Raw genomic sequence first — 26,891 nt, 5'->3', positions numbered from 1 at the left:
AATCGTCAGGTAAATCAGCATTTATCGTAACTTCATTTTTGCGATTTTAAGATATATACATATTTGGAATCAGCGTAATTTTGTTTATTAAACGCACTTGTGAAAAAGAAACTTTTATAAGCCCAAAAAAATTATTTTATACAAAAATTATCGTAAGTGCCCTTAATTAAGAAAAATTTATCAGAATTTGTCGTAACTTCCATTTTTGGGGAAGTTACGACAAATTTCCATACAAAATTTTCAATAATCAGCATTTGCCGTAACTTCTTTTGCTCACTTGCATGGCTTGTAATTTGCAGCAAAATTGCAATATTTCTCAATAAAACGTTTACAAACTCATCCAAATATCGAAAGACAGTGCGATTAGTGTAACATGAAATCATTCTAATTCAATATTTGCGAGAAAAAAGTCAGAAAAAATCCCTACCCATCTGTTATTAATTCAAAACAAAACAAGCGACGTGGCGCACAAAATTTATTCAATAAAACTTATGAAATAAAAGCTTTTAGGGACAGGTATAACAGTATTATTGAATAATTTAGTCAAACAAAGGCGCTTATTATCACCAGAATAATTCAAATTGATAAATTGCATTTTAGAAAATTGTCGTAACTTCCAAGATTTCCATACATTGGAAGTTACGGTTTTATAAATGATGGAAGTTACGATAAAATATTATTGTGTTTCTTCTAACATATTTCTCAATATTGAAGCTTTTAAATAATTTTATAAGGATTTTCTCGAGTTAACTTACAGTTTATTAGTGTCACTTTTATTATTTTGACTCAAAAGTATCGCATTCAGAGCTCATTTTTAAGAAAAATAATATTGAACTGAAAATTTCGTCTCCTGAAAAGTTGTCAAAAGGAAGTTACGACAAATGCTGATTTAACTGACGAAATCTATTTTATGTCCCTTGACTTCAAACAAAACCGCGCAAGCAATCATAAAGAGTAAAATTTTGAAAAACTTTTCTAATAACATAATTTTTTGACTCATATCATCTGAAATGTTATTAAATTCTCTGTCTGATGCATTAAAACCTCAAAATCGCCAAAAAGTGAGTTGGCCCCTTGTAATTTCCAAGGAGCGATTTGGTTTAAAAGTCCATTTAAAATTGAAATTTTTCTTAAGTGTCCCACTTTCCAAACTTGACCCTACTATTGCGCAATTTTTTTCGAGCAGATTAAAAAAATAAAACCCCAGCTTCAAGACAGCCCAACTTTCCACTATGCAAAGTATGATAATATAATATTATAGTGATTATAAAAGAATCACAGATAAAATGAAGGTTTGTTTAGGTTTAGATAAAGTTGTATATTTTTACGTTTTGGCCAATTTAGCAGAATTTTTTCAAGAATTTACATTCTGCAATAAAAAGCACTTGAACATTTCCTGTCTTTCTGTTTACAAAATCATAAAATTGTCTATCTTTATTTTGTACAAAATTAGTCTTTTATTAGATATTTAAAAGTGAAATAATATTTTTAATATTCTGAAATCAATATTTTTACAATTTTTAAAATAAAGCGATTATGCTCATATGCTATTTATCATACACAAAAACATTTTCATAATTTTAATCAATATGATAACAGAATATCACACGATAATTTTTAAAATACTCACCGTTGACGACCTTGAGATTTTAAAATCTTCTTTGATGACGGCAACCAACAGCTGGCGCTATTCTGTGGACTGCCTTATCGACTTTTGTAAGATTTTTATTGGAACTTCATGGTAGGCGTTTTTGGAATATTTTTTTTGCCAAATCGATGACAACGCAGTCTACCGGAAAGTGCCGATAAACAGCTGGACAGCTGATTGCCGTCATCGTCATTGCCGAAAAATGGTGATCTGTGGAAAATCTTGTGCTCTCGTCGTCCTTGTTGAGTGAAAAAGTGCATTTTTCCGTGTGGAAAAGGGTGGTGGTGAAGTGGTGCGAGTGTGTGTGGTAGTGTCCTGATGCTGGGTTTCCCAAAATGTCCAATTCGAGTCATTTCCAGCCATGGATCGCGGCCAACAGAGATGTCCGCGGCTTCTACGGGAAGGCTGATAACGAGAGTACGGCTGTGAGTACCTCATCTTCCATGTCCCTTGACCTCTACACTCAGATTGGCCTGCAAAAAGTGGCCGCGTTGTACAAGGCGTCCCGGGAATCCGAGGACGCAGCCACCGCCTGGACCGAGGCTGATGACGAGAAGACCCGGAAAATGCAGCAATTCGTCGAGGCCACGATTGGGTGAGTGTCTCGCGGAAGCCCACCACTCTCACTCTCCACGCAGACGGGAAACTATCGAGCGAGAGAGTGAGAGATATTTCTCAAGTGGCGTGTGTTTTGATAACAAATAAAAGTGCCAATATATGCCTCCCAAACCTCCTGGCTCCACTTTCAAAATCTTCATCCCAGCAGCCAGCGGGGTTACTTTCAAAAATTGCAAGGGTCCTACAGTGGCCCACAAAAATATCAAAACACTCAGAAAAAAATGTTGATTTTTTTTTTAAATGATGGAAGCAACTCTTGCAACTGACCCTCTGTAATTAATTGCAGAGATTGCGCGAAAGAGCAGATTTTTCAGCTCGTCGAGAAGATATCTCAACTGAAACCGCCTGAAAGACTTTTTCTGTACCTGCGAATGCCTGGCGGCAACTCCGAGACTGGTGAGTTGACCAGAACCTTCCTCTGTGAGGGCAGAACTGACGCCCTCTCTCTCTACTTCCAGATCCACTGAGACAACCACAGAATCCGCTGGGGACCCGAAGTGAAATTACACACACCATCAATTGGGTGAGATCCCACCTGGAACATGATCCCACGGTATCCATTCCCAAGCAGGACGTTTACGATGATTATATGTGAGTTTTTATTCATAATTCAACATTAGTAGTTTTGCTCTAATTCATAAACAACTTGACTAGTTATAATAACAGATTTGTAGACAAATTTTGCGCTCAAATTCCTTTTTTCTACCAAATGATTCAAACCAATTACAAAAAATCTGACACCATTGGAAAGGCCTTGAAATCCCCTACAAAACTTGCATAATTTCCCAGTGATTTCTGACCAAATTAATCAAGACTTCGCGGAATGCTCGAACGCCTACGGCCACTTGTTTTCTTATTAGGTGAGATTCTTAACAATCTCACCTACTATAATCCTAACAAAATTTCATGTCGTCCGATCAAGCTCAAACTTGGCCAAAATGTCTTTCGCCACTTCCTGATCACGAATATATATGTGGCTATTTTACGTTCCCGGCCGGCCGCTCTTTGGAGCTTAATAGCTCCTAAACTAAAAGAGATATCGACTTGCGGTTTGCGGCAAAGGTTATACAGTAAACTCTCACTCAATCGGGCGAAAAATTTTGTTGACAATTTTCACGTTTAATTATGAAACTAATTCGCTCAAATTCGCTGTAGTTCTTCCTATTTTATCGTGATTCTTTATAATTGAGCATTTTTTGTGGAATTTACAAAGGCTTTGACGTCCAAATCTATCGATAAACCGGATGACATTTTGCCCCAAATGCCCAATTGAGAGAGAGTCTACTGTATATCGGATGAAAATTGCAACTTGGTGCATTGACCTCCCACCCCCCACCCCTCCTTACGCCATTTTGAATACCCCCTTTTTTATTTTCTCTGTTTTTTTTTGTTTTCTTTCGATTAATACCAAACTTAAGGTCCCCTGACCCGAGCTATAAGGGTCCAAAAGAATTTCCTAAAATGGCCATAACTCCGGTACGAATTGTCAAAATTTAAAAAAGTGATGACGTTTTGGAAAGCTCTCGTGAAATACCACTTCTTCTAACATCGCAAGTTCATAAAACTACCGCTAGGGGCGCTATTGTTAAAAAGAAGATTTTTCAATTTTCTAAGTTAAATAACTCAAAAATTCCATTGTGCATCGGGCTGAAATTTTAGTATGTTGTAGCGTTTGATTATACCTATCAAACAAAAAAAACCTTAAGTCGATCTAAAACCCCTGACCCGAGCTATAAGGGGTCAAAGTTCGAAAATTGACCGGCCTCTATCTCCGGTTCTAATTAACATTGTGAGCTGAATTTTGGGTTTTTGGTTTCGTCTCGAAGAGCACTTTCAGATGGAAGTTCAAAAAGTCACCACAGGTGGCGCTGCGATAGCGTCAAAATTCATCAAAATTCAAACTCATTTTTCTCAAAAACAGCAAGTTAATCAAATTTTAGAGTGTTGTGGTCTAAGTTACGAATTTTCCAAAAAGTGGCATGAGTTCGCTGTGGTTATAATAGAGCCGGAGATATGAGGGATCAAATTTCACGAAATTCAAAAAATCATATCTCCGGTTCTATTTGACCGATTTTGTTGAGTGAGGGCTCAAATCTTACAAAATGCTACAACTTTCTAGAACATTTGAACTTCGTGGGACCAACACTAGAGGCACCACAGTCGAAAAACCAATTTTAGTATCAAATAACCTCAATTATCTCGAAACTTGTTTAACCGATCTTGATGATTACTTCGATATAATTGTAGAGGACGGACATTTATGTCTATATTTCGTCCATACACTGAGAGAAATCCGAAATATGCATTATTGATCCGAAATCGGTGTCAATATTATGCTTTTTTGGTGCATAATGGGTTAAAGTTACCCTTTTTCATGTTAATTTTACACTTAAAAAGGTGTAAAATTAACATTAAAAAATGTTGATATATTTTTACACCTAAAAAGTGTTAAAGTTGCGAGGAAAAAAAGTTAATCGCACCCCCTTGTTTTTCTCAGTGTACCTCATTCGATCAGATAATGCGATCTGTCCGTTTTTGCCGTTTAAGTGTGAAAAAATCGATTTTTCTCATAATAACTCTTTGAAATCACTCAGATGCCAATTTGACTGCCTCTGCTCGACCAATACACTTAATATAGGGTTTTAAATGGAAAGTCCCACAAAATACAACAATTCTTTGATATAGTTGAAGTTCAACAAATGACTACTTGGGGCACTCTGGATGAAAAGACGAGTTAAGAAACAAAAAACCTCGATTATCTTGGCTTTTGAGTAATCGATGAGATCATGTTCTATAGGAAAATTATAGAGTACATTCTGGTCTACATTTCACCCATATATCACTTTTGTGCCAGTTCATCCAAATCCTTGATATTTTGGTTTAAATACAAAATTTGTATAATTTCACGAATTTGATTCAAGATAACTGAATGGCGTACCCCAACTTCAGCTCTAAATCGAATTTGCATACATTCCGAGTTAGCTCACATTAAGAATCTCACCTACAATAAGCCGGTTAGGATTATGTGTCCCTTTTTAATTCATATTGATATTTTTTGTTCCTTCCTTTTCGGGAGGGTTGTGTGGAACTTTGAAAACTAGTTTATCATCTTTGTTTTCTTTAAATCACTTTCTAAAATATTAAAAAAAAAATTAATAAAAATATAGACATTGCTTTGGGTAGTATTCCGGCCACTTTGAATGAAATTCCGGCCACCTTTTTTCTGACCACTTTTTGTAACGCAACGGATAGAAAATTTGAAAACGTCAAACGGAACGAGTTTAATACATTTATATGACCCACAAGCCGTGAGATTTTCCGTGTAATTTATCCTGAAGACCTGAAGAGTAGCATCTCAAATTTGCGCGCAGATTCCCTTTGCAATTTACCCTTCCTGAACTCTTCCAAGGCCTTTTCCACATTATCTTTTTCATATAAGCGATGGTTTTTTTCTCTGGACATTGTAGAACTCTAAAATTGAAAAAAAAAACATAAAACTAATAAGAAATTTAAGAAAACAAAAGATGTTGCCGGAACAGGCAACACTACCTCACCGGAGAGACGTTCACAAAGTATATACTTTTTTACTCGAAATACAGGATCCAGCTGGGAAGTTTTACCCGAAATTTAAAGATTGACTCACTATTAATATAAACAAAAACAACCTTTAATGAAAACTAATTAATTTTCATGAAAAACTCCGAAGGAAAACCTTCTGCACTTCACCACAAATCACAAGACTGCTAGAAACACAATCGATCTGTCACATTTTTTGTAAGAATTTCACACTGAGTTTTTACAACGCAATTTAAATTCATATTATACCTAAAATTTAACGGTCTTTGTGGTTATACATCCTAAAATGAATAAATATTTAAGAGCAAAATGAATTCATTGACTATTCGAAAATTACATACATAATTTTAATTAATTTATTTGCATGGCCGAAATTACACTCAAAGTGGCCGAAATTAGAAGCTGGTCGAAATTTGGCACACTTCCCCTAATTATTTCATTTGAAAACTTCTCGTATCGTTAACAATAAAAATTAACACTTAGGGTAAGTGTGCCAAATTCCAGCCAGCTTGCAATTTCGGCCACCTTTTTTGTTCCTCGAATTTCCATGAATTTTTAGTTTTTACATACTCTAGAGATTATACAATGAAAAAGAATAACAAAAAATGTAGCTTCGACAAACGAGATGACGTGAAAAAGATATTGGAAGAATTCCCGAAGGGCAAGGAACTATGAGAATGAAGGTGGCCGAAATAGAGCACCAAAGCTATGCCTATATTTTTATTCATTTTAAAATGTATTAAGAATGATTTTAGAGTTTTAGAGTAAATAAAGACGGTAAACTCTTTTCAAGGTTCCAAGCAACACTCTTACAAAAGAAAGAATTAAAAAATCAATTTGTATTTAAAATATTACATTTCAAACTTGAGACTTTGACGCTTGCAACTATGCCGAAATTTGGCACACTTACCCTAACCCTCTAACAGTGTTTCATTTTATATGCGAAAAAAAGTTCTAAAACAATGTTTTCTAGGATAATTATGATCCAATAAAGTCGAAAAAACCATATATTCCTCATTATCTCTTTTAGTTTAGGTTTAGGCGCTAGATGAGAAAATAAAAAAAAAAATTTGAAACTCTTTTTACTTCTAAAATTCACATTTTTACTTTTTTCAATTTTTTTAAGTAAAATATACAAAGTTGAATGACCTATCTTTCAGTAAAAAATAAATATATTTTAGTCAGATAACTTTAAATCAGTATTTTTATGGAAATTGTAAATGAGTTTTTTTGCACAAATATTTTTTGTTGCTATTTTTCTGTGACCTGTCACATAAAACTGGGGATATCAACTAAACGAAGAGTCAAAATGAGCTCAAACTTTCAAAAGATGATAGTAAGACTATTACCGAGGATACTACGTATTACGTATAGCATACTATAGCACTTTTAAATAAATAAAAACTTTTAATCGCATTAAATATGATTTTTGTGAAGAGCGTCTTGAGACGGTCTTATCTGTTAGAGGGTTAATTTAACTAAAATTAGCCAGAGATATGACATAAATGTTAAACAAAATGAATAAACAACAGTCACCTTATTGTGTATTTCATTGGAAAACATGGTCGATTGATGAAAAATTCGGTGGTGAAAAGGTACACTTTTAATTTTTCTGAGAAATTAACAAATTAAAATTTGTGAATATGAATGGATTTTCGCTTTATTTGGAGCAAAATTAACTAAATAATGAAACTGTGGTATAGAAAATATATAAATATAGTTATTTAGTACTGTATTTATCATGAAAATTGTGAAGTTTCCATTTGGAGTAGCGAAAAATTTCCATTTAGAGCAGGTTTTGAATTAGCTTAATTTACCCTACTTCGCGCGAAATTCGTTCTACGGACAATTCATTCAAAAGAAATCGCCTGCAGGTATACCAATTTTCTCGATGCATAATGCCATTTCGCGCTTTTTTTACGTCGCGAAAATGTGCATAATTCCGGGACTGAGTGTATACATCATTCCGGAGACTTATTGAGTGATATGCTATTGAATTAATCCTTTTGATTGAAGGGTACTCTTAATTAATACATTGAAGAACTCAGTGAGATTCTCTCCTCACCCAGGTTCTAGACCCTAATAGTGTTCTATTCAATTGGTTAATCAAAGTATTTTCCGAGAATCAATTATCAGGGGACAAATTTTCAATAAGGCTATTTGCAGAGTTGGAATTCTCTCTAATTTGTGAAAGCAAATTCATAGGAATAGTTCTGCCCACTTAAATAATATAAATATATAAAGAAAATACCGAGAATTCCTGGATAGATAGAGAAAAGCTAATGGTAAAATTGTTGATGCAGAGAATATTGCACGAGATCGGCCATCAAGCCCCTGTCGACGGCGGACTTCGGGAAGGTGATGAAGCAGGTGTTTCCGAATGTGCGTCCTCGACGTCTGGGGACCAGAGGTCATTCCCGCTACTGTTACAGTGCCATGAGAAAGGCCACAAAACTCAGTCCGCCAGTTCTCCCGGAACTCGGAGGCGCCATAAAGGCAAGAGAGTCTTTTTAGAAAAAAAAAAAATAAATAGAAAGGGGTTGGGGGAGGGGGTTTGATGGATGTCTGTGAGAGTAACTGTGTGAATCCAACAGGTGGCTGGTGATGCGTGTGAAGCAACAGATGAAGAGGCCTGGCGTGTGGTTAAGGGCTGGGCTGAAAGTCTTCTCAGTGCCTCATTTGGCACATTGAAGGATTTAGCCAGTCACATAAATAGTCATGGGCTGCACTTGCCTGCAAATACAGCCTCGAGGATTCTCCTTCAGAAGAAACTCTTGCAGCGTGATGGAAAGGACAAAAAGAAGTGCTCGGTAAGTTCTTCTTTGTCTCTTAAATCATCTTCATTAATAGCTTAGTCAAAATTTCTCTCTATTTTCGACTTTTTCTTATCAGTTGTTGTTTTTTTCTTCGCCATATCAATGCTGTTATTCAGAAAATTTGCAAGCAATGGCATTTTGTGTTGAGATATTGCAGTGTGTATCAATTTAACCAATAGCTCTGTTCATTTTATCAAAGAAATGTCTTTCTTTATTGGGGAATACAATAACAAAAAAAAATGGACAACGTGTATAGAAGAATAAGAAATAATGGCGAAAGAAGAAAAGTTTAATATCAAGTGCATGATAAACATTTCCATTGATACACTGTATGTATTTACTCCTGGGAAGTACTTCAAAAAGCTGGCACTTAAATATTCATACACGTGCCACTAGTGCAAATGCATTTCATGCCACAAAATGATAATAAATTTGCATATATCATCACAATTCTGGCATGCAGAAGACTTGCACTTATTTTATTATTTATTTTTCTTCCTTTCGCCTCTCTCAATCACGGTATTGGCATTAATATTAATGGATATAAAGTTTGTCATGTTTTTATTTACAACAATAACCTAGCAAATTAAATGACCCCAACATTTCACCTCTGTTTAACATTAAAATGTTTTTCTTTTTTTTTTTGTATCACGACAAATAATAAAAACAATACAAAAAGATTTTTTCTTGCAAAATATTAGAAAAAACAGTATACACTTAATCTCAAAACAAACTTACGGATTAAGAGAGATCTTCTCAATTGCTGAATTATATTTCTCAATCGTACACCTTAATTAATCTACAGCCTTTCCTGTTTATTTATCAGTTTTTTTCGCAAAGACGATAACTGAGTCCACTGATTCATTTGTGGGATGTTCCGTTAAGTTCGTTTTTGCTCTGTAATTGAGATAAGAAAACACACCTTCACTTTGGGGAAATTGATCAATGAAATGGAAAATTTTTCCAAATTCTGTTCATTATATTATTTGAACTCTAAAAATGGATTTAAGTGCAATACAAAATACTCAAAAAAAAAAATGACCGTAATCTGACGGTCATCTGACGATCTAAAAATGGATTACACAATAATTATTTTGATTTAGATGAATAGTTTTTTTTTTAAATGATAAAAAATGAGAAAAAAATCATGTTTAATTTTGAAAATTTGGCAATATTGTTTTTTTTTAACGATATTGCTATTTTTATTTTTACCAAAAGTATACAGCTGTATGTATTATATTTAAATTTTAGTATCTATTCCCAACTCAGAAAATTATAGAATTTTCCTAATGGAACCTCTAGCAGGGTTTTTACGAACTTCCCGTCAAATAATTTCGTCAGATATCTTTAAGATTTCTGCAGAAAATATCTACACCTCTGCCGAAAATCTGCCGAGAAATCTGTAGATATTCCTACGAATTTTATTTGGGCTTGGGACAAAATTCGTCAGAAATTTTTGCTGATTTTCTGACGAATCCTGGTGCATACTCTGACGAATTTCTGTAGATATTTTGCCGATTTTCTGTAGATTTTTTTTCATTCCAGACTTTCCAGACAGCTCTATGTCTGAAAAGATGGAATATTTTTCACTGAAGTTTGCAAAATTCAATAGAGTGATTCTTGGTGATTTCACAGTGTTTATATAAAATGAAGAATTCTGCGACGCCATGTTATAAGTATAGAATATTGAAGTGAAAACTTTAAGCAGAGTGACGTCATAAATTTCGCGTTTTTTGTATCATTCTATTGGCGATTTTTAAGAAATTAGTATTTTTGCTCGAATTTTTTTATTTATCTAAAATGTTAATCGGTAATGCTTGTTAGGCAGAGCATACCATTGTCTTTGTAACTTCTACAGTTTCTTGATAAATCAACAATATTTTTGTTGAGGCAATGGAGACTACGCAGATTTCCAATGCAAAAATTCTGCCGAAAATCTACAGATTTTCTCTGAATGTACTAGAATATACCGTTACAATTCAAAAAACCTCCGAGTAAAATCGGCAGGTAGAGCAATGATTTGACGGGTTCCGATGTTTGACAATTAGAAGGGAAGCTATGGCCATATTGAGTTTACGTGGGTTATGCCCTAGACACACTTACGCCTTAAGCCGAGAGATTACTTAGTGGAAAATTATTAAGATGTAGTTTAATCATTATTTCGAATATTACGCTAATGCCAGCTTCAGACTGGAGGTTTAGCCCAGTTCCCGAAGGTCTCCAAAATCTAAATAACAAGCGATTTTATTGATTTTTCAAAATCTATTGGATCATTTGCCCGTAATATTCAATTCTAAACAACAATTTCGTAAAAAATCGTGCCTGATAAGGAATTAGAAGAGTTAAGCCAGATAGCTAAGCCTTAGGTCTGAAGCCCGTATAAGTCGTCTCTCTGCTAATCCTCATGTCTGTCGAGGCCCTTACGAATACTAAAAAACAGACACTCTTACTTATATTTTTTTACTGCTCCAACTCAAAGAGGGAGCAGTTGTGTAGTCTAGTTTTTTCAACTTGTGACACGCCTAGAGACCAAACAGTAAGAGATATCGACTATTGGTCTTCGACGACCCCCCTTCCCCATAAGTCAGCATTATCTAATGCCGAAAATAGACACAGTCTGATCCTGGAGAATACTCAGCTCGAAAAATTGGGCGGTAAAGGATCAGCCCTAACTATCATACACTGAGGATTTAGGATCAAGGATTAGCGTTTTCAGCGTAAATTTCTGTTAAATGTGCACACTTTGATTGCTGAAAGACTTCTTAAGTGCAATATCAATGGATTTTTCGTACAGAAAGGACCACTCTGACCTTCCCATTACTCCAATCTTAATGTATTTTAAAATTTTGCAACATTGCGTGCCATTAATCTCCATTTTTTTTCATCCAATTGACATTTCGAAAACTACCCAAAAACGCCCAAAGTGAACTTTTATATTTTTTGCACTGGCGCTGATGTCGCTAAATCTCGTAAACTTCACTAGACCTTACGAATTTAGAAGATGAGAGGTGGAATGTTAACTTTTCGATACTATCGAATCGATAGTATCGATAAATCTACGGTAAGTGTACCAAATTTCGGGATAGTTGCATATAAGCACCGAAGTCATAAGTTTGAAATGCAATATTTTTAATTCATATTGATATTTTTTGTTACTTCCTTTACGGGAGGATTGTATGGAACCTTGAAGACTAGTTTATCATCTTTGTTTTCTTTAAATCACTTCCTAAAATATTGAAAAATTAATAAAAATATGGACATTGCTTTGTGTAGTATTCCGGCCACTTTGAGTGAAATACCGGCTACCTTTTTTCAACCACCTTTTGTGACGCAACGGATAAAAAATTTTGAAACGTCAAACGGAACGAGTTTAATATTTTGTTTAATACGTTTATATGACCCACAAGCCCAGAGATCTTCCGCGTAATTTGTCCTGAAGACCTGAAGAGTAGCATCTCAAATTTACGCGCAGATTCCCGTAGCAATTTGCTCTTCCTGAACTCTTCCAATGATTTTTTCACATCATCTTTTTCATAGAAGCGATGGTTTTTTTCTCTGGACATTGTAGAACTCAGAAATTGAAATAAAAAACATAAAATGAATAAGAAATTTAGGAAAACAAAAGATGTTGCCGGAATAGGCAACACTACCTCACCGGAGAGACGCTCACAAAGTATATACTTTTTTACGCGAAATACACGATCCAGCTGGGAAATTTTATCCAAAATTTAAAGATTGATTCACTATTAACATAAACAGAAACAATGTTTAATGAAAACTAATCAATTTTCATGAAAAACACTGAAGGAAAATCTTTTGCACTTCACCACAAATCGTAAGACTGCTAGAAACACAATCGATCTGTCACATTTTTTGTAAGACTCTTCTACACTGAGTTTTTACAACGCATTTTAAATTCAAATTATACCTAAAATTTAACGGCCTTTGTATTAATATATCCTAAAATGAATAAATATTATAAAGCAAAATGAATTCATTGACTATTCGAAGATAAAATGCATAATTTTAATTAATTTATGTCCATGGCCGAAATTACACTCAAAGTGGCCGAAATTAGAAGCTGGACGAAATTTGGCACATTTCCCCTAACTCCAGTAACCACGCCATTTTTTGGAAACCCAATTATCTACCTTACAGCACTAAAATTTAATTAACTTACTTACACATTACGAATTTTGAGTGGCGATTTTTTAACTGTGATCTGAAACTGCTCATCAAGTCGCACAAATAAAAAGTAATTAAAGTCAATGTGAATTACAATGGGAGATACAGATCGGTTAATTTTTAAAGCTTGATCTCTTAACGATTTTAGATAATAATAAATCACTGAAATCTTGACAGTGCTCGTCAACTACAATACACAGATATAAATCAAGCACAGCCATTATTTGCAAGCGAGTCCAAGAATTTCAGTTTTTTTTTAGTTTTAAAATTTTAGTAATTGTTGAGTGGACTGTTCTAAAAACGTTTTCTGTTTACTAAAACTGAATTGGTTTATTTAAGCATTTTGTTTATTCATTTGTAATTACTTTACCGAATTGTAGAATAAATTGTATCAACAATAAAATATTAGCTAAATATTTACATATAACAAGAAATTAATTGGTAATAGACATAATACACTTCCGCTGTCAAATCTACAAACAGAAAAATAAAATTGTGTAACAGTATTTTTGTTACTATACATTTTTGATTAAGTCATTTACAAAAAATTATTATTATTTTCCGAAAAATTTGAAGACAAAGTCTTTTAACTGATTCAGAAGCTTTTTTTTTCGAATGTTCGAACAGCGCACTAAGGCTAATATTTCATCCACTTATACTCTATCAACGTTGAAATACCCGTTCTAATTGTTTTCAATTATTAAAATTCTCTAATTAAAATGTTAGAATTTTGGCAATATTTAACATCAACAAAAATTATCGCTCTTTATGGACGTCAAAAATTACCCATGCCTTTTATCTCAGGTCTCTCAGGCGTTTTTGAACCGCTTATGATTATCTCACACTCAATGATAAGGTAATCCAATACCTTGTAAATCTTTTTTTTACTTGTAATCAGACTTAGAGTTTACCGTCCAATACAACTTTTTCACAATTTTCTGAGGCAGATCAAAAAATGACAAGATAATTGTGATTAGTTCATTTTGTAGTATCGGCAGGAGTGTAAAAGTCAAACAGACGTAGTATAAAAGGTAAAATAATGACGATAAAGAAATTTGTACGAAGTACGCAACGATTTTTAAGTACGTACAACAATACACCACTTTTCCGTCAGTTGTTTTTTTTTTTTTTTTGTAGGAGAATAGCATTGGATTCTCTAAATAAAAATAAATCTCACCTAAAAATAATTTTAAAGTAGGGGAAAGTGCCCATGCTTGATACCATTGGAAGCTTCGTAATAATAAAATTTTCTATGTTTCACAATATTTTGAAGGTTCGTATTAAAAAAGGAGTCCAAGATTTAAGACTTTTTACTGAATGCCACACACACCAAATCAATTATATCACTGTATCAAAAAAATCTCTTACTTATTGGGTTCATAATTCTGCCTCACAAAATTCCTGGAAGTCCTTGGATTTTCCTCTACAGGAAAATGAAAATGTGGCGCCATTTTTTACGAATGTGCCCTGGTTAACTCAGCTTCGTACTACTTTTTCCCACCTCTGTAAGCCTCATTTTCCCCGAAAACATTACATCTGACACAAAAATTTGGGCATCACTACTTAGATGGAACTTTCATCTACTTCTTTTCACCATTTGTAGGAGGTGTCACGCATTAAAAATCATTTTTAGGCTATTTTTCTAACACATGTTTTTTGACACTCGGAAAACCATTTTTTCCCTGCATTCTGACAGTCAGTTTAGAGCTTGGTTAGGTATGATTCTCTCGTATTCACACCTAATGTAATCCTCGGATTTTCTCTAACACCTCCAATTGGTCTTACAGAACGTAATTCAGACGTAACTGATTTCAAAAATATCCAGCCACCTATTTAAAGTGAAATGTGGGAAGTTCCATTTTAAAAAAACAAGGAAAATTGAATGAGAAATACTCAAAATACATCGAAGTGGCAATTAAAGAATCACATCTACCATAAGCAGTCTAGTTTCATCACTGCACAAATCAGAAAGTAGTAATCACACCTATTGTAATCCTTGTTTTTTTTCTCTAATGTCTCGAATCTGTCTTACAGAACATTTTTTGAACATCAGTGATTTTTAGAATTACCAGTGATTAATTTAAAGTAAAATGTGAAAAATTCCACTTAAAAACAGAGCAAATTGGATGAAAAAATCTCAAAACGCACCGCATGGGCAGTGAAAGAATCACACCCACCATAAGCAGATTCAGGCTTAATGTTTCATTTGACAGAAGTGAAATAAAAACATCCGATGAAGTCTCATTTCGATGGGGAAGTGCGTGTTTTCCTTCGAGATTTTAGTGAAAATTGTTTAATATCCCAAAATTTTCTTGTGAATTTATTCAGTGGAATCTCTGATGAGTCAAATATCCCGAGCGGCGTGCACAGTGTGACCCAAAACACTGAGGAATTCTCAAATTCGGTGGTCAGTAATTTTGTCAGATGTTTTTACGAAGCTGCAAAATTCAATTTTCCTGAGGTGCAAGGGTAGTAATTTTTATGAATTTTCCTCGACCCACAAAAACGACCCCCTTCAAGCAAAAGGATTTCACGGTAAATATTAACCCTAATAAACCCTCTATAACTTGAAAGGCACTTGAAGTGTGCAAAATTGTATAAAACATTACACATCAGAATTACGATTTTAGGCCCATTTTTTTTATTTTTGCCTTTTGGACCAAGGAAAAAATGCCTAGGCTTCCAAGTTTGTCAGGAAATGTGAGATGTAGGACTAGCTTTTAGATGATATGTCCATGGATGAAATTCATTTAGTAACTTGGAAAAAAAATCAACTTTTACGAAGCTGCAACATTACGGAGGTGCAAAACCTTCCCCTATGAGACTCATCGCAACCATATTTTAAAAACTATGGGAAAGTGGCCAGGTTTTAAAATATATTGCGGAGTCATGTTTATTTAGAAACATCGGAAAAAATTTAATCATTACGAAGCTTCCAATGGTATCAAGCATGGGCACTTTCCCCTACCTTTATAAGCTGTGGGTTACTAATAATATAATAATAATGCTGGCACAACATTCCATAAAGGAACAAGGCCTTGATATAGACTTGATATAAACTTGAGTATTTTTTTCTTTGGAGTAATTCCGAATTGGTCCACTGACTCGACTGTCACAGTTGTGAGTTCGAGTCCCGCCCGGTTCAAATGATTGAAGCGTCTGAAGGAACATATTTCTCATACAGATTCTAAACTGAACAACGTATAAAATGTCTATAAAAGCCCAGTAAATCAAAATAAATAAATAATAATTAGTCTGAAGGGGAGGGGGAATGTCATAATATTTTTTACGAGCAGAGCTTACTGAAAAGAGATTCAGTAACGTGTTCCAGTAAAGTAAAGGTATCTCGAACTTTCATACTTTACTCTTCTCATTTAGGCACAAATGCCTAAAGTATATTTGTTCGGTTAAATTTACCACAGACTGTTTATTCTTTTTCCACACTTCTCGCTCAATCAAAGAAAAAGCAACAAATATATTGAACCACTGTAAAATCCGCCAAAATAAACGACTTTGTGTGCTTATTATGCAAATAGTGGACCATTCCATGATGTGTTTCTTTTTGATGAAAATGACGAAAGATGGACTGAAATTTCTTCTTCTACACTTTGTATCATGGTGATGTGACGCGAACAAATCGCATATTTAGACAAACATTGGAAAAACGAAGAAAAAAAACAGATTTTACGATGAAAACATAACATCTGGAAACTCGTTTATTTCATTACAATCTTTTATTATGCATAGAAAATTTGCATTTTTATTGAGTCTCCTGAAGCTTATCAATTGATCTATTTTAGTTTTACCACAAAAAACTTTGTTTATTCTACAGAATTTTTCCTTATGACAGTATTTTAATTTGAATGATGAAATGATAAGAGATTTATCAATCCATAATTTTTATCAGTTATATATTTAGTTAAAAATATTCATCTCAGAATTGTAACACTTTTCTCGGTATTTGTGTCAATACAAAATGAGATACTGTTTGACTATACTTCCAAATTCTTGCGAAATCATGCATATTCAAATATTTTTCAGTATGCTAAATAAAAAATTTTTACTACCATAGAAAATGGGAGAAGTCGATGGGACTAGTCAGTGCAAAGAAAAAAACTTATGTGGACGACGAATTGATAAAAATTTCAACTTTTTTTTGTCACATGCCATAAAAATTAGAATATCTGGGGCCAATATTTTGGTTTCATCTTATCTGAATATAAAACCCAAATTGAGATTATTCATTGCGATTATCTCTTCACAGAATGTATTTGTATAAATGTATACGTTTAATTTTGGGGGATTGTACTACAGAAAGTACATTTATTTTGTGTGATATTCGTTGGAAAAGAGAAAGTTAAAAAAAAACAACTTTATTTACAGTGAAAGGTTAATAATAAATTTATAAAATATAATATCTTAATTTACCTTCCCTATAAAATTTTTGTAAATAAAAAATATATTGAGAATCTCTATAACTTTTCAGAAAGGTTTTTCCGAAGTTATTTCCACAAGTTACGCAATTACTTAATCACTCATTTTGACTTGACCTTTATAATTTATATATAGGGTAGACGGGGATATTATCGATCAGTTAAGGAAATGATCAACTTTAACAGACAAAAAACCATATATTCGTATTTTTCAAGTGAAAACTTGTTATAGTCAATCTTGCAGATGTCCTCTACAAGATCGACCACTCACATTCTTGATATATTTATTTTGGAGTGGTTTAAAACACGAAAAACTTTTCGAAGTGCATTTGCATGTAATATCGATCAGCTGATGGTAATATCGATCAGTCGATGCTTGTAATATCGATCAAGGAAAAAATGGGTTTTACACGTATCATCAGGGAATGTGAATATATGTATTTCATCTTTTCCGATAAAATAAAAAATGGATAATACAAATACTTGGCTTTAATTTCTAAAAGAAAATATAAAAAAAATGAATCTCTTTTTGCTTCTAAAATTCACATTTTTAGTTTTTTCAAATTTTTTAAATAAAATATACAAAGTAAAATGACATATCTTTCAGTAAAAAATAAATTTATTTTAGTCAGATAACTTTAAATCAGTATTTTTACGGAAATTGGAAATGAGTTTTTTTGCACAAATATTTTTTGTTGCTTTTTCTCTGACCTGTCACACAAAACTGGGAATAGCAACAAAACGAAGAGTCAAAATGAGTTCAAACTTTCAAGAGATGTTTACAAGACTATTACCGAGGGAACTATAGCACTTTTAAATAAATAAAACCTTTATTGTCACTCTAAATGTGATTTTTGTGAAGACAGCCTGGAGGCTGTCTTACCCGTTAGAGGGTTAATGGATAAAAATATTATTTTTGCTTTTTCTCAAACTTAAATAGTTATATTATGTTATTGTAGTGACTATATAACGGAAATAAAAATAAAAATATTATTTTAAGTGGATAAGTCATAAACGATCCAGATAGCGAAGCGCCCGGATTAGCATACTTGACTATAAGTATTACCGCCGGAATTTCCTCTCCGAAATAGAAATTTCATTGAAAGTAAATTTTCTTTTGGGTTAATGCAATAAAAAAATATGGAAAAAATCTTTAATTTTCATCATAGATTTATATATAAAATTTTAGAAAAAAAATGATTTTTCTTTGAAATGTATTTCAACTCTCCTTTATGGCTGCTACACATTATGGGAAATTTTCCTCAAAAAGTGTTTTTTTTTTTTTTTGGAGAAAATTACCTGTTGTCACAACAGGTTCACAACAACTTCTAGAAATCTAGAAAAAATGCCAAAATTACGTCAAAAAGACAATTTTTGACAAAAATTTCTGTCAATATGAAAAAATTGAAATAAATATATATATAAATATATAAATAAATATTTAATAAATAAATAAATATTTTGTTCATAAGACAATTTTATCCGTCCGTCCGTTTTTAAAGTTTGAATTTACTAATCGGTTCTGATTGAATACTAGGGGAGACTGGGGCAAAAAGTCACAAATCGAAAATTCAATATCTTCCAAAATTTAAAAAAAAGAGCGGCTTAAATTTTATTTTCCATAGATAACAAGACCTTCTAAATAGACCTTCTTCAATGTCGTAAGTTTCTTAGAATTCGAACAAGGAAAATCAAAATTTTTGAAATTTTTAGTCCTGTTTTTGAATCCTTACAGAAGATATCCATTTTTACCTATTTATTTTCTGAAATTGATGTAAGTGAATATTTCCTAAACGATTTGGATTCGCTGAATATGAAGCCGCTGTCCGTTTTAACATTTTACAGAGATTTTTTCCTCCAAAAATCCTTTTATTAAAAATGACCACTTTTGGGGTAAAAAGTAATAAAAGGTATATTTTTTACAAGCTACCTGAGCGCCCCAGAGATTTCTAATTAACGCAGTTTTATAGGAAATTTACCGCTTTTCAAATTTGTGGAAGTATTTTTTCTCTATTTTGTAATGAAATACATTTGTCGATCCGTTTTCTAAATGACATTTTCACCCAAGGTGCTTTTAATGTTTTGAAATGTCTTGTTTTGAAATGTCTTATGAGCTTACCAAAATGTACAAAATCATTTAATTTGGATTTAAAATCGATAAAAGACAAAAATTGAACTTAATTTTAATAACTTAATTTTTAAAATTTTGAAAATAAGCTTTTAAGGGAATTGGGGACATTTTGATCGATTTTTCGTAAAGGAAGCTACAATATTGTCTTAGAAGAAGTTTTTGGGATCATAAGAGTATTTTGCATTCTAATTTTAATAAAATTCTCAACATTTTCTTGAAAGAAAAGTTTTCTTTAAGATTTATGTCGATAAAGAGTCTGAAAGCTTTTTTAGTCTAAGAATATCGTTATGGGACATTATTCTGAAAAGCTTCAAATGCAATTTCCTCTGATAAAAAGCTACTCAGATCCTAGTCCCCGGCGAGTAGCCTTCAAAGTTGAAGCCAATTTCTTACTTTCACATACAAATGCGTATGGGAATTTTTCTGCACTCGTAACTGTTACACGATATATGTCAAGATTGAAGTGAGCCTTGTGTACAAGACTCTGAGACTTGTAAAAAGGGATAAATATACTATATCTGTCTAAATGTGGTCTTGTTCTGAGAAGTGTAAGCTGAGTTTCTTATCAATTTGTGAGTTGGCTTCAAACAGCTTTATATAAAAAAAAAACACTTCACGGGGGGTAGCTCAGATCAATGTGAACGTTTTTATACCCCTCTATCTAAATCCGTCGAAATCGGCGCGGAAATGAAATTATAAAACTGAGTTTTTTACAAAAATCTTTTTTTTGTTGTATCACAAAAATAGCATGATGGTGAAGGGACACCGTTGAAGAAGCGTCGCAAGAGACGTCGAAAGAATTCTGCTTCTTCGACTGAGTCTATGGGAACGGCAAATTTTTCTGATACGGACAACAATAATGTCAGTCAGGAAAATCAGCATAATGATGTGAAATCGATGAGAAACAACAGCAACAGCAGCTGCAGTCAAGACATGAAGCCATTTGTGTGTGAAGATCTGCCATTCGGCAAGGAGGAGCCCTATGCCAGTCACCAAGAGCCAAACTTATCAATTCAAGGTACAAATTCATCCTGTGATAGTGGCCAAGTTTGTCAGACGATGGAAACAGTGTGCGTGAAGCAAGAAGCCGATGTAGAGCATCAAAATATTTTTTGCAAGAAGGTAAGAGGAATTCCTTAACTCTTTCGTCTCTTTTGGGACTCTGAGTACCCAAAGCACCGTATGAATATTCAGTCAAAAACAGTGTTTTTTTAATTATTCAGAACTGAGAAAAATTCAATTCTTTTGGATGTTTACAAACTATAAGGATGTCCAAATGTAAGATATTTTTTATAGGACCTCAATTAATTCCTGAGCTTAGATATTTTTGATTAAAAAATTGTGAAATTGGCTTGCAGCATACGCTGCGGTCCGGAAAGAGTTAACCAAATTTTCAGAGTGTAAACATTTAAGAATAACTAAATATCAATTTGTGAGGTATTTCAAGGCTGATGTAATTGCAATTGCATCAAATAAGCAAATTTTGGTTTTATGGCTCATGCCACATTTAGTGCAAAGTCTGCATTGATGTTTGGGATATTACATGCATTTGATATGTGCCTCTGCTTCTGGCACTGCATGCAAATTACAAATGGTTCATGAATTTGCAGGTGCGTCAAGCGCAGCAGGCTAAGGGATTGTGGCCACTACAGCCAGTTTCGGGAGCAGATGGGTCCAATATGTCATCGAATGGAACTTCCGAGGACTTAAAAGGGCACTGTTTCAGTCAACCGCAGTTGCCTCAAAATGCCATAAAGTACGAGAGGAAGATGCTGCAGCGTGATGGTTTCAAACGTATCAAGTTACCAGGTAGTGGTGAAGAAGTGCAGGAGAATAATGGAGAGATTCCTGGAGATTTCATCCTTCCACGAGAGCGTGTCATAAGTATTTGCAATATGGACAAAGATGCTCTTGATGACTATCTCAATGGTGGTGACAATTCCCAAGAGCCTGAAGCAGAATTGATGCAATACTTTGCTGCAGAAGTTGATGGTGCAGCTGGTAAGAGTGGGGAGTACGAGAGTGCAGATCTAGGGCAATTGCAGACGAGTATTCCACTATTGGAGAACTATCAATTGTTCAGTGATGGCAAGGGGGATGGATCAACGAGTCAAATAAATCAGCTGCGTCAGTATCTGCAACAAAATCTTCAAGGAAGTGGAAAGAATCCAACGGATGCATCTGCAGGGAATACTCTGAGTCTCTATCCGGGTTCAGCTTCAGCATCTCTGGCCATGATGTCGCAACGTTTGATGTCCTCGGGAGAGGGAGCAGGAGGTGGAGTTTCGGGTGGTTTGGGTAGGAGTCCGGTGAGGAAGAAGCTGAATATCGCAACGACGACAACTGAAACGGTATCCAGTGTTCCTCATAGTCCCAATACAAGACGCCGAAATTTCAGTTTCGTTCCCATCTCGGCTGGACCTCAGAGTCCTCAGATTCGCACAAATTCCACATCAAATGGCCGTCAGACGCAGACTTTTGTCAGTCCAAGAGTGACTCCAGTTACAAAGCGTTCCTTCAGAGGGCACTGCACGTCAACAATGGCGTCTGTGAAGACAGAAGCTGCCTCGGCACCGCCTAGTCCGCCATGGATGGGAAAGGGAGGGAGTTATATGATGAAGCAGCCTCAGACTCCTGGACAGCTGTCTCAGGTGCAAGAAACACGATCCCAGAGTGTTCCTCTACACTGCAGAAGCCCTCTATTTGGCGGTGGCATCAACTGTTCGGCCTACACTTCTGCTTGCAGTTCAGTAGCTCAGACTCCCATTCCGCCCGAATATACGGACTTTACGAGTGATGTTGGAATCTTGGATTACTTCAATGGACCAGTACCACCAGCCAGTGCAAATTCCGGAATGGTGGCTCCGGGACTCGATAGTGACCTGAATATGGGAGATTTTCCGGGAAATTCTCGATCTGTGCCAGCAACTCCATTGCCCATGAATGGAGCTCCTATGCCAACCAGTGTTTCAGGACCAGGTGGAAACTATGGGAAGATGTACGATATGTCCAAGTCAATGCCATCGACCCCACTGACCGGTGGTAGTTTATTCCGATACAGTCCGGAAATTAATCGGGATTTCCTGATAAATGGCAATTCTCTGGAGACATCAAAGCAACAAGCATCATTCTATAGTCAACAGACTCCAGCCACTACCAGTACAATGGCCATGGATGCTACGATGGGAGATAAAGAATTTTCCACCTTCACTGATAGTATTATCTCAAATCTGAATGATGATCCAACTTTTGATTCAGAACTCCTCAATAATCTCTAGGGATGTGCGTGGAACCAACTGAGCCTAGATGAATTCAGGTAAGAGATCACTTATCTATTCCAAGGAAAATTTTTTATGAGATCCCATGGTGGGAGTCTCTAGAAAAAAAAGAAGCCATTTCAATTTTCGATTGAATTGGTTTGAGAAGGAGAAATTTCAGATAGGCCAGCGACTGTAGCGCTACTAAAAAATCCAAAATAGGTTGGTGTCTTGGATAGTGTCTGGTGCCTAAAAGCATTTTTAGGCATATTTTTCGAAGGATATGAAAGAAACTAGGTAGCATCCATTTTGCCGGGAATTTGTTAATTTTACATAAAAAAAACGTGTAAAAAAGCTTAGTTTGTGCCCTGGGAGAATAGCAAATGAAAGCGATTCCTGGGAGGGGAATTCTGTAAGGCTCTGGCAATGCCATATGACAAATTGGGTTCGAATCTTAGGAGAGCTTTTTCGAAAATGCGATTCTGTAGCCGTGACATTGCCATTTCAGCTCACATGGCATTGTCAGAAGTCACATATATTTGAGATTTCTGGCAATTCAAATGACAATGAATTTTGTTAAACAAATCAACCAAGACGTTCTGTATTTTCATAAAATCATCAATTAAAGGGATTTCATTAAAAAATCAATGAATTGCATTTTCGAACTCATATAATATGACAGAAAAAGCTCGATTGGCATTGTCAGGTTTCGAACTCACGCGTCACAATGCCACGAACATTACAGAATTCCCCTACTGAGATTTTTTCCACAGGAAGTACTAGGAAATGTCAAATGGAGGGGAATTACATGAAAAATCGACAAAAAGCCGAAACATTTTTCCACCCAGGCTTTAGGAACATAAAAAAACTTAGAATGATTCATGAAAGGTTCTTTTACAAATTCAAATATTTTTTAGATAATTTTTTTTTATTCGAAATTGAAGTTCAACTTCTTATAAAAATAGGTCAATATTTTCGAATTCTCCCTCAAATTCCATTTAAATGGATCTATTTTATTTTAAAATCTCTTTTTCGAAATGAAAATCCCCATTGGACTGTACCCCAGATCAATTTACCTACTTTTCTGCGCATTATCCAATCCTCTCGTTCAGTAATAACCTTCTCGATTTGAGAGCTCTCACCAATTGAGTTTTTTCTGTACCGATTCGAAGGTAATCCCGTTGGAAGTTCGAACGTTTAAACTGACGAGTTACAAAAAAGTACGCAAGTTCATAAAAAGGACATTTTATTTTAATGAAATTTGAATTCAAACGTTCTACCATCCTAATATTCCACAAAAATCAACTTTTTGCAGCAAACGTTTGCACACTGTTGTTGACGATTGATGTGTCAAGAATACCGAAATCAGAAATGGTAGAACAATCAGTGGCGAATATGTAAACTTGCTCCCCGTCAAATCATTGCTCTACCTGCCGATTTTACTCGGAGGTTTTTTGAATTTTAACGGTATATTCTAGTACATTCAGAGAAAATCTGCAGATTCTCGGCAGAATTTCTCCCTAGAAAATCTGCATAACCTCCATTACTTCACAAAAATATTGTTGATTTATGAAGAAACTGTAGAAGTTATAAAGAAAATGGTATGCTCTGCTTAACAAGCATTACCGAGTACACATTTTAGATAAATAAAAAAACTGCGAGCAAAAATACTAATTTCTTAAAAATCACCAATCGAATGATACAAAAACACGAAATTTTGGTCGACACTCTGTTTAAAGTTTTCACTTCACTTTTCTCTACTTGTAACACGGCGTCGCAGAATTCTTTATTTTATATAAACACCGTGATATCACTAAGAATAACTCTATAGAATTTTGCAAACTTCAGTGAAAAATTTTTCCATCTCTTCTGACACATCTTGTCTGGAAAGTCTGGAATGTAGAAAAAATCTACAGAATATCTACAGAAATTCATCAGAGATTCGTCATAAATCTGCCGAAATATTCTGACGAATTTTGTCCCAAGCCCAAATAAAATTCGTAAGAATATCTACAGAATTTATCTGCAGATATTCTGTAGAGGTGTAGATTTTCTCTACAGAAATCTTAAAGATATCTGCAGATATTATTTGACGGGTCTTAAGCTTTTGCTAGATTTTCGAATAGGTTTAGCTCGGCTTTGGATTGGCTGTATTTTCGAAGGGTTATTACTGAACAGAACCATGAAGAGTTTATGTTCGAAAAATTTATGAAAATCTGCGCATTTCAGAATCAGGTTTTAGTCAGGCAATAAAAGGCAAAAATAATTTTTTTTTGTAGAAAAACCAGGTAGGGAGAGCCTACATGTTTGAGACGCGGTGGAATATTATTTGATTATTTAAATAAATGTGACAAAAACGCTAATCTAATTATTTTAATAAAGTCTGTACAAGTGACTATACTAAGCGCTACACAAAATTTCAAGATAATTTTCTGAGTTTTGGAAATATTACATTAAAGACAAAACATAAAAACGTATCTCACATGGCGGCTCTCCCCTACTCCATCTTCGATTACTTTCCAAATTTCAACATATTGAAAATACTTCGAAATATTAGAAAATCTGTCAGACATTGTATTTTAGCCAAGACACACTTGGGGAAATTATGTCGGACTCGTGAGAGCATCGAAAAATCTTTCAAGATTCACTGGTAAATGGTATAATTAAGTCCAATGCGAATTATCTTAGTTTAAACGGGCCATTAAACAATTGGATGTTAAAGGTTAATTCAAACTAAGATATTTCAAAGTGCACATGACTGTTTCCAATTCTTGGAAAATGTTCTTTAATGATTCATTTTAAATTTTGTCGTTTTCGGACAGAAATTAGAAAAAAAACTTAGTATAATTTCTTTTAATTTCAAACTAAAATTAAAATAAGGGAACTAAAACACCAACGAAAGATTTTCGAAACTATTTCGAACAAAGCCGTTTTCAGAGGATATTTTAGCTTCGTAAAGCAGGCATAAATGAGCGGAAATGCAGCTCACTGGCGAATTTTTATTTCGAAAGGGATATTTTTAGTCCAAATGCTCTGATTTATTTGGTTCTGAAATAAAATGAAACTTCCAAGGTCATAAACTTACTGAAAATAGGTATGTGTCTTGGGAAAGACTCATGGTAACACTATACTCCTTAACATTATTAGACCGGCAAAATGGGAATAAGCTTTCAGTTTAGAGTGATAGGATGATGAGTACACTAAAATTTTTGGAGTAGCGACTACAGCGCCATAATATCCCAAAAAAATGGGTTTGAGTCTTGGGAAAAGTGCCAAGACTTTCGTGATTTATTAATGAAAATAATCCTTCAAGAGATATACTATAAATTGAAATCAAGTGGCAAATACAATATATTCCACCGTTGTTGGTTATGCAGAAATGCATTTACAAAAAAAATGTGTTGTGGGTGGGAAAGGCGAAGTGTCTTTGCTGTAACACAATGAAATTGTGTACAAATGAAAAAAAACAAAGTGTTTTAAATGTGTAATTGAGACAAGTTGTTATGTTTTACTCTTTTATTTCTTTTAATGCATTATGAAACCCCTATTTGTTATTCGATTTAAAAATAAAAAAAAATAAAAATAAAAATAAAAAATGATGGAAGAGAAAACCTTTTAGAAAAAAAACTAGATGATTATAGAATAATGATGGGAAAAAATGTGAAATTCTCTAAGTGGTTCTTTGATGTTTCACGTAAAAAGAAAGCCCCTAATCCATCCTCAGAAAGATCCAAAGGATGACCAAATGAGATAAAAAAAAAATGTTTATTGGTCAATCCTAAACATCGCTCTGATGACTTCTTTACACCTATAAAGTGCAAATTCACGAATTTTTACCAACTCTGTGCCTCTGGCTATACAAAAAAAAAGATAATGAAAAGAAGAGGATTTTAAAAATACAATTATATATTTACATGGATACAATTTTAGCGAAAAAAAATTACATACAAATTTATTGTGTACACTTCAGTGAAACTGAGATGTTTTATTAACAATTTTATTACAAGAAAAGATTATATTTTGTATTTTTATCGTTGAATAAAGTTGCATATTGAATGTTTAAGCACGCGTGTCCTTTATTACTTATTCACATGAACAGGACATGGGGATAATTCCAGTGATGTGTCATTCTCTACAAAACCGACAGGTAATTTATTAACAGTGCGAAAAGAGTTTCATAAAGGATCATTTTCGCTTAGAATTTCACAAAATGCTTTGGAAGTTTTC

At 34.1% G+C, this 26,891-nt stretch overlaps 1 protein-coding gene across 1 annotated transcript; it reads left to right on the top strand.

Moving 5' to 3' along the window:
• Window positions 1-1,780: 1,780 nt before the first annotated feature.
• Window positions 1,781-26,727, top strand: LOC129806415 (uncharacterized). Its single transcript, XM_055854986.1, has 7 exons — window positions 1,781-2,243; window positions 2,553-2,662; window positions 2,725-2,857; window positions 8,146-8,338; window positions 8,437-8,652; window positions 20,155-20,529; window positions 21,018-26,727. The coding sequence occupies exons 1-7, from the start codon at window positions 1,984-1,986 to the stop codon at window positions 22,683-22,685; spliced, it is 2,955 nt and encodes a 984-aa protein (XP_055710961.1). The 5' UTR covers window positions 1,781-1,983; the 3' UTR covers window positions 22,686-26,727.
• Window positions 26,728-26,891: the final 164 nt, after the last annotated feature.

Source organism: Phlebotomus papatasi, chromosome 1 (assembly GCF_024763615.1).
Source record: "Phlebotomus papatasi isolate M1 chromosome 1, Ppap_2.1, whole genome shotgun sequence".
NCBI lineage: Eukaryota > Metazoa > Arthropoda > Insecta > Diptera > Psychodidae > Phlebotomus > Phlebotomus papatasi.
Note: the sequence above shows the minus strand (reverse complement) of the source record. Positions and strands in the feature narration are given on the sequence as shown.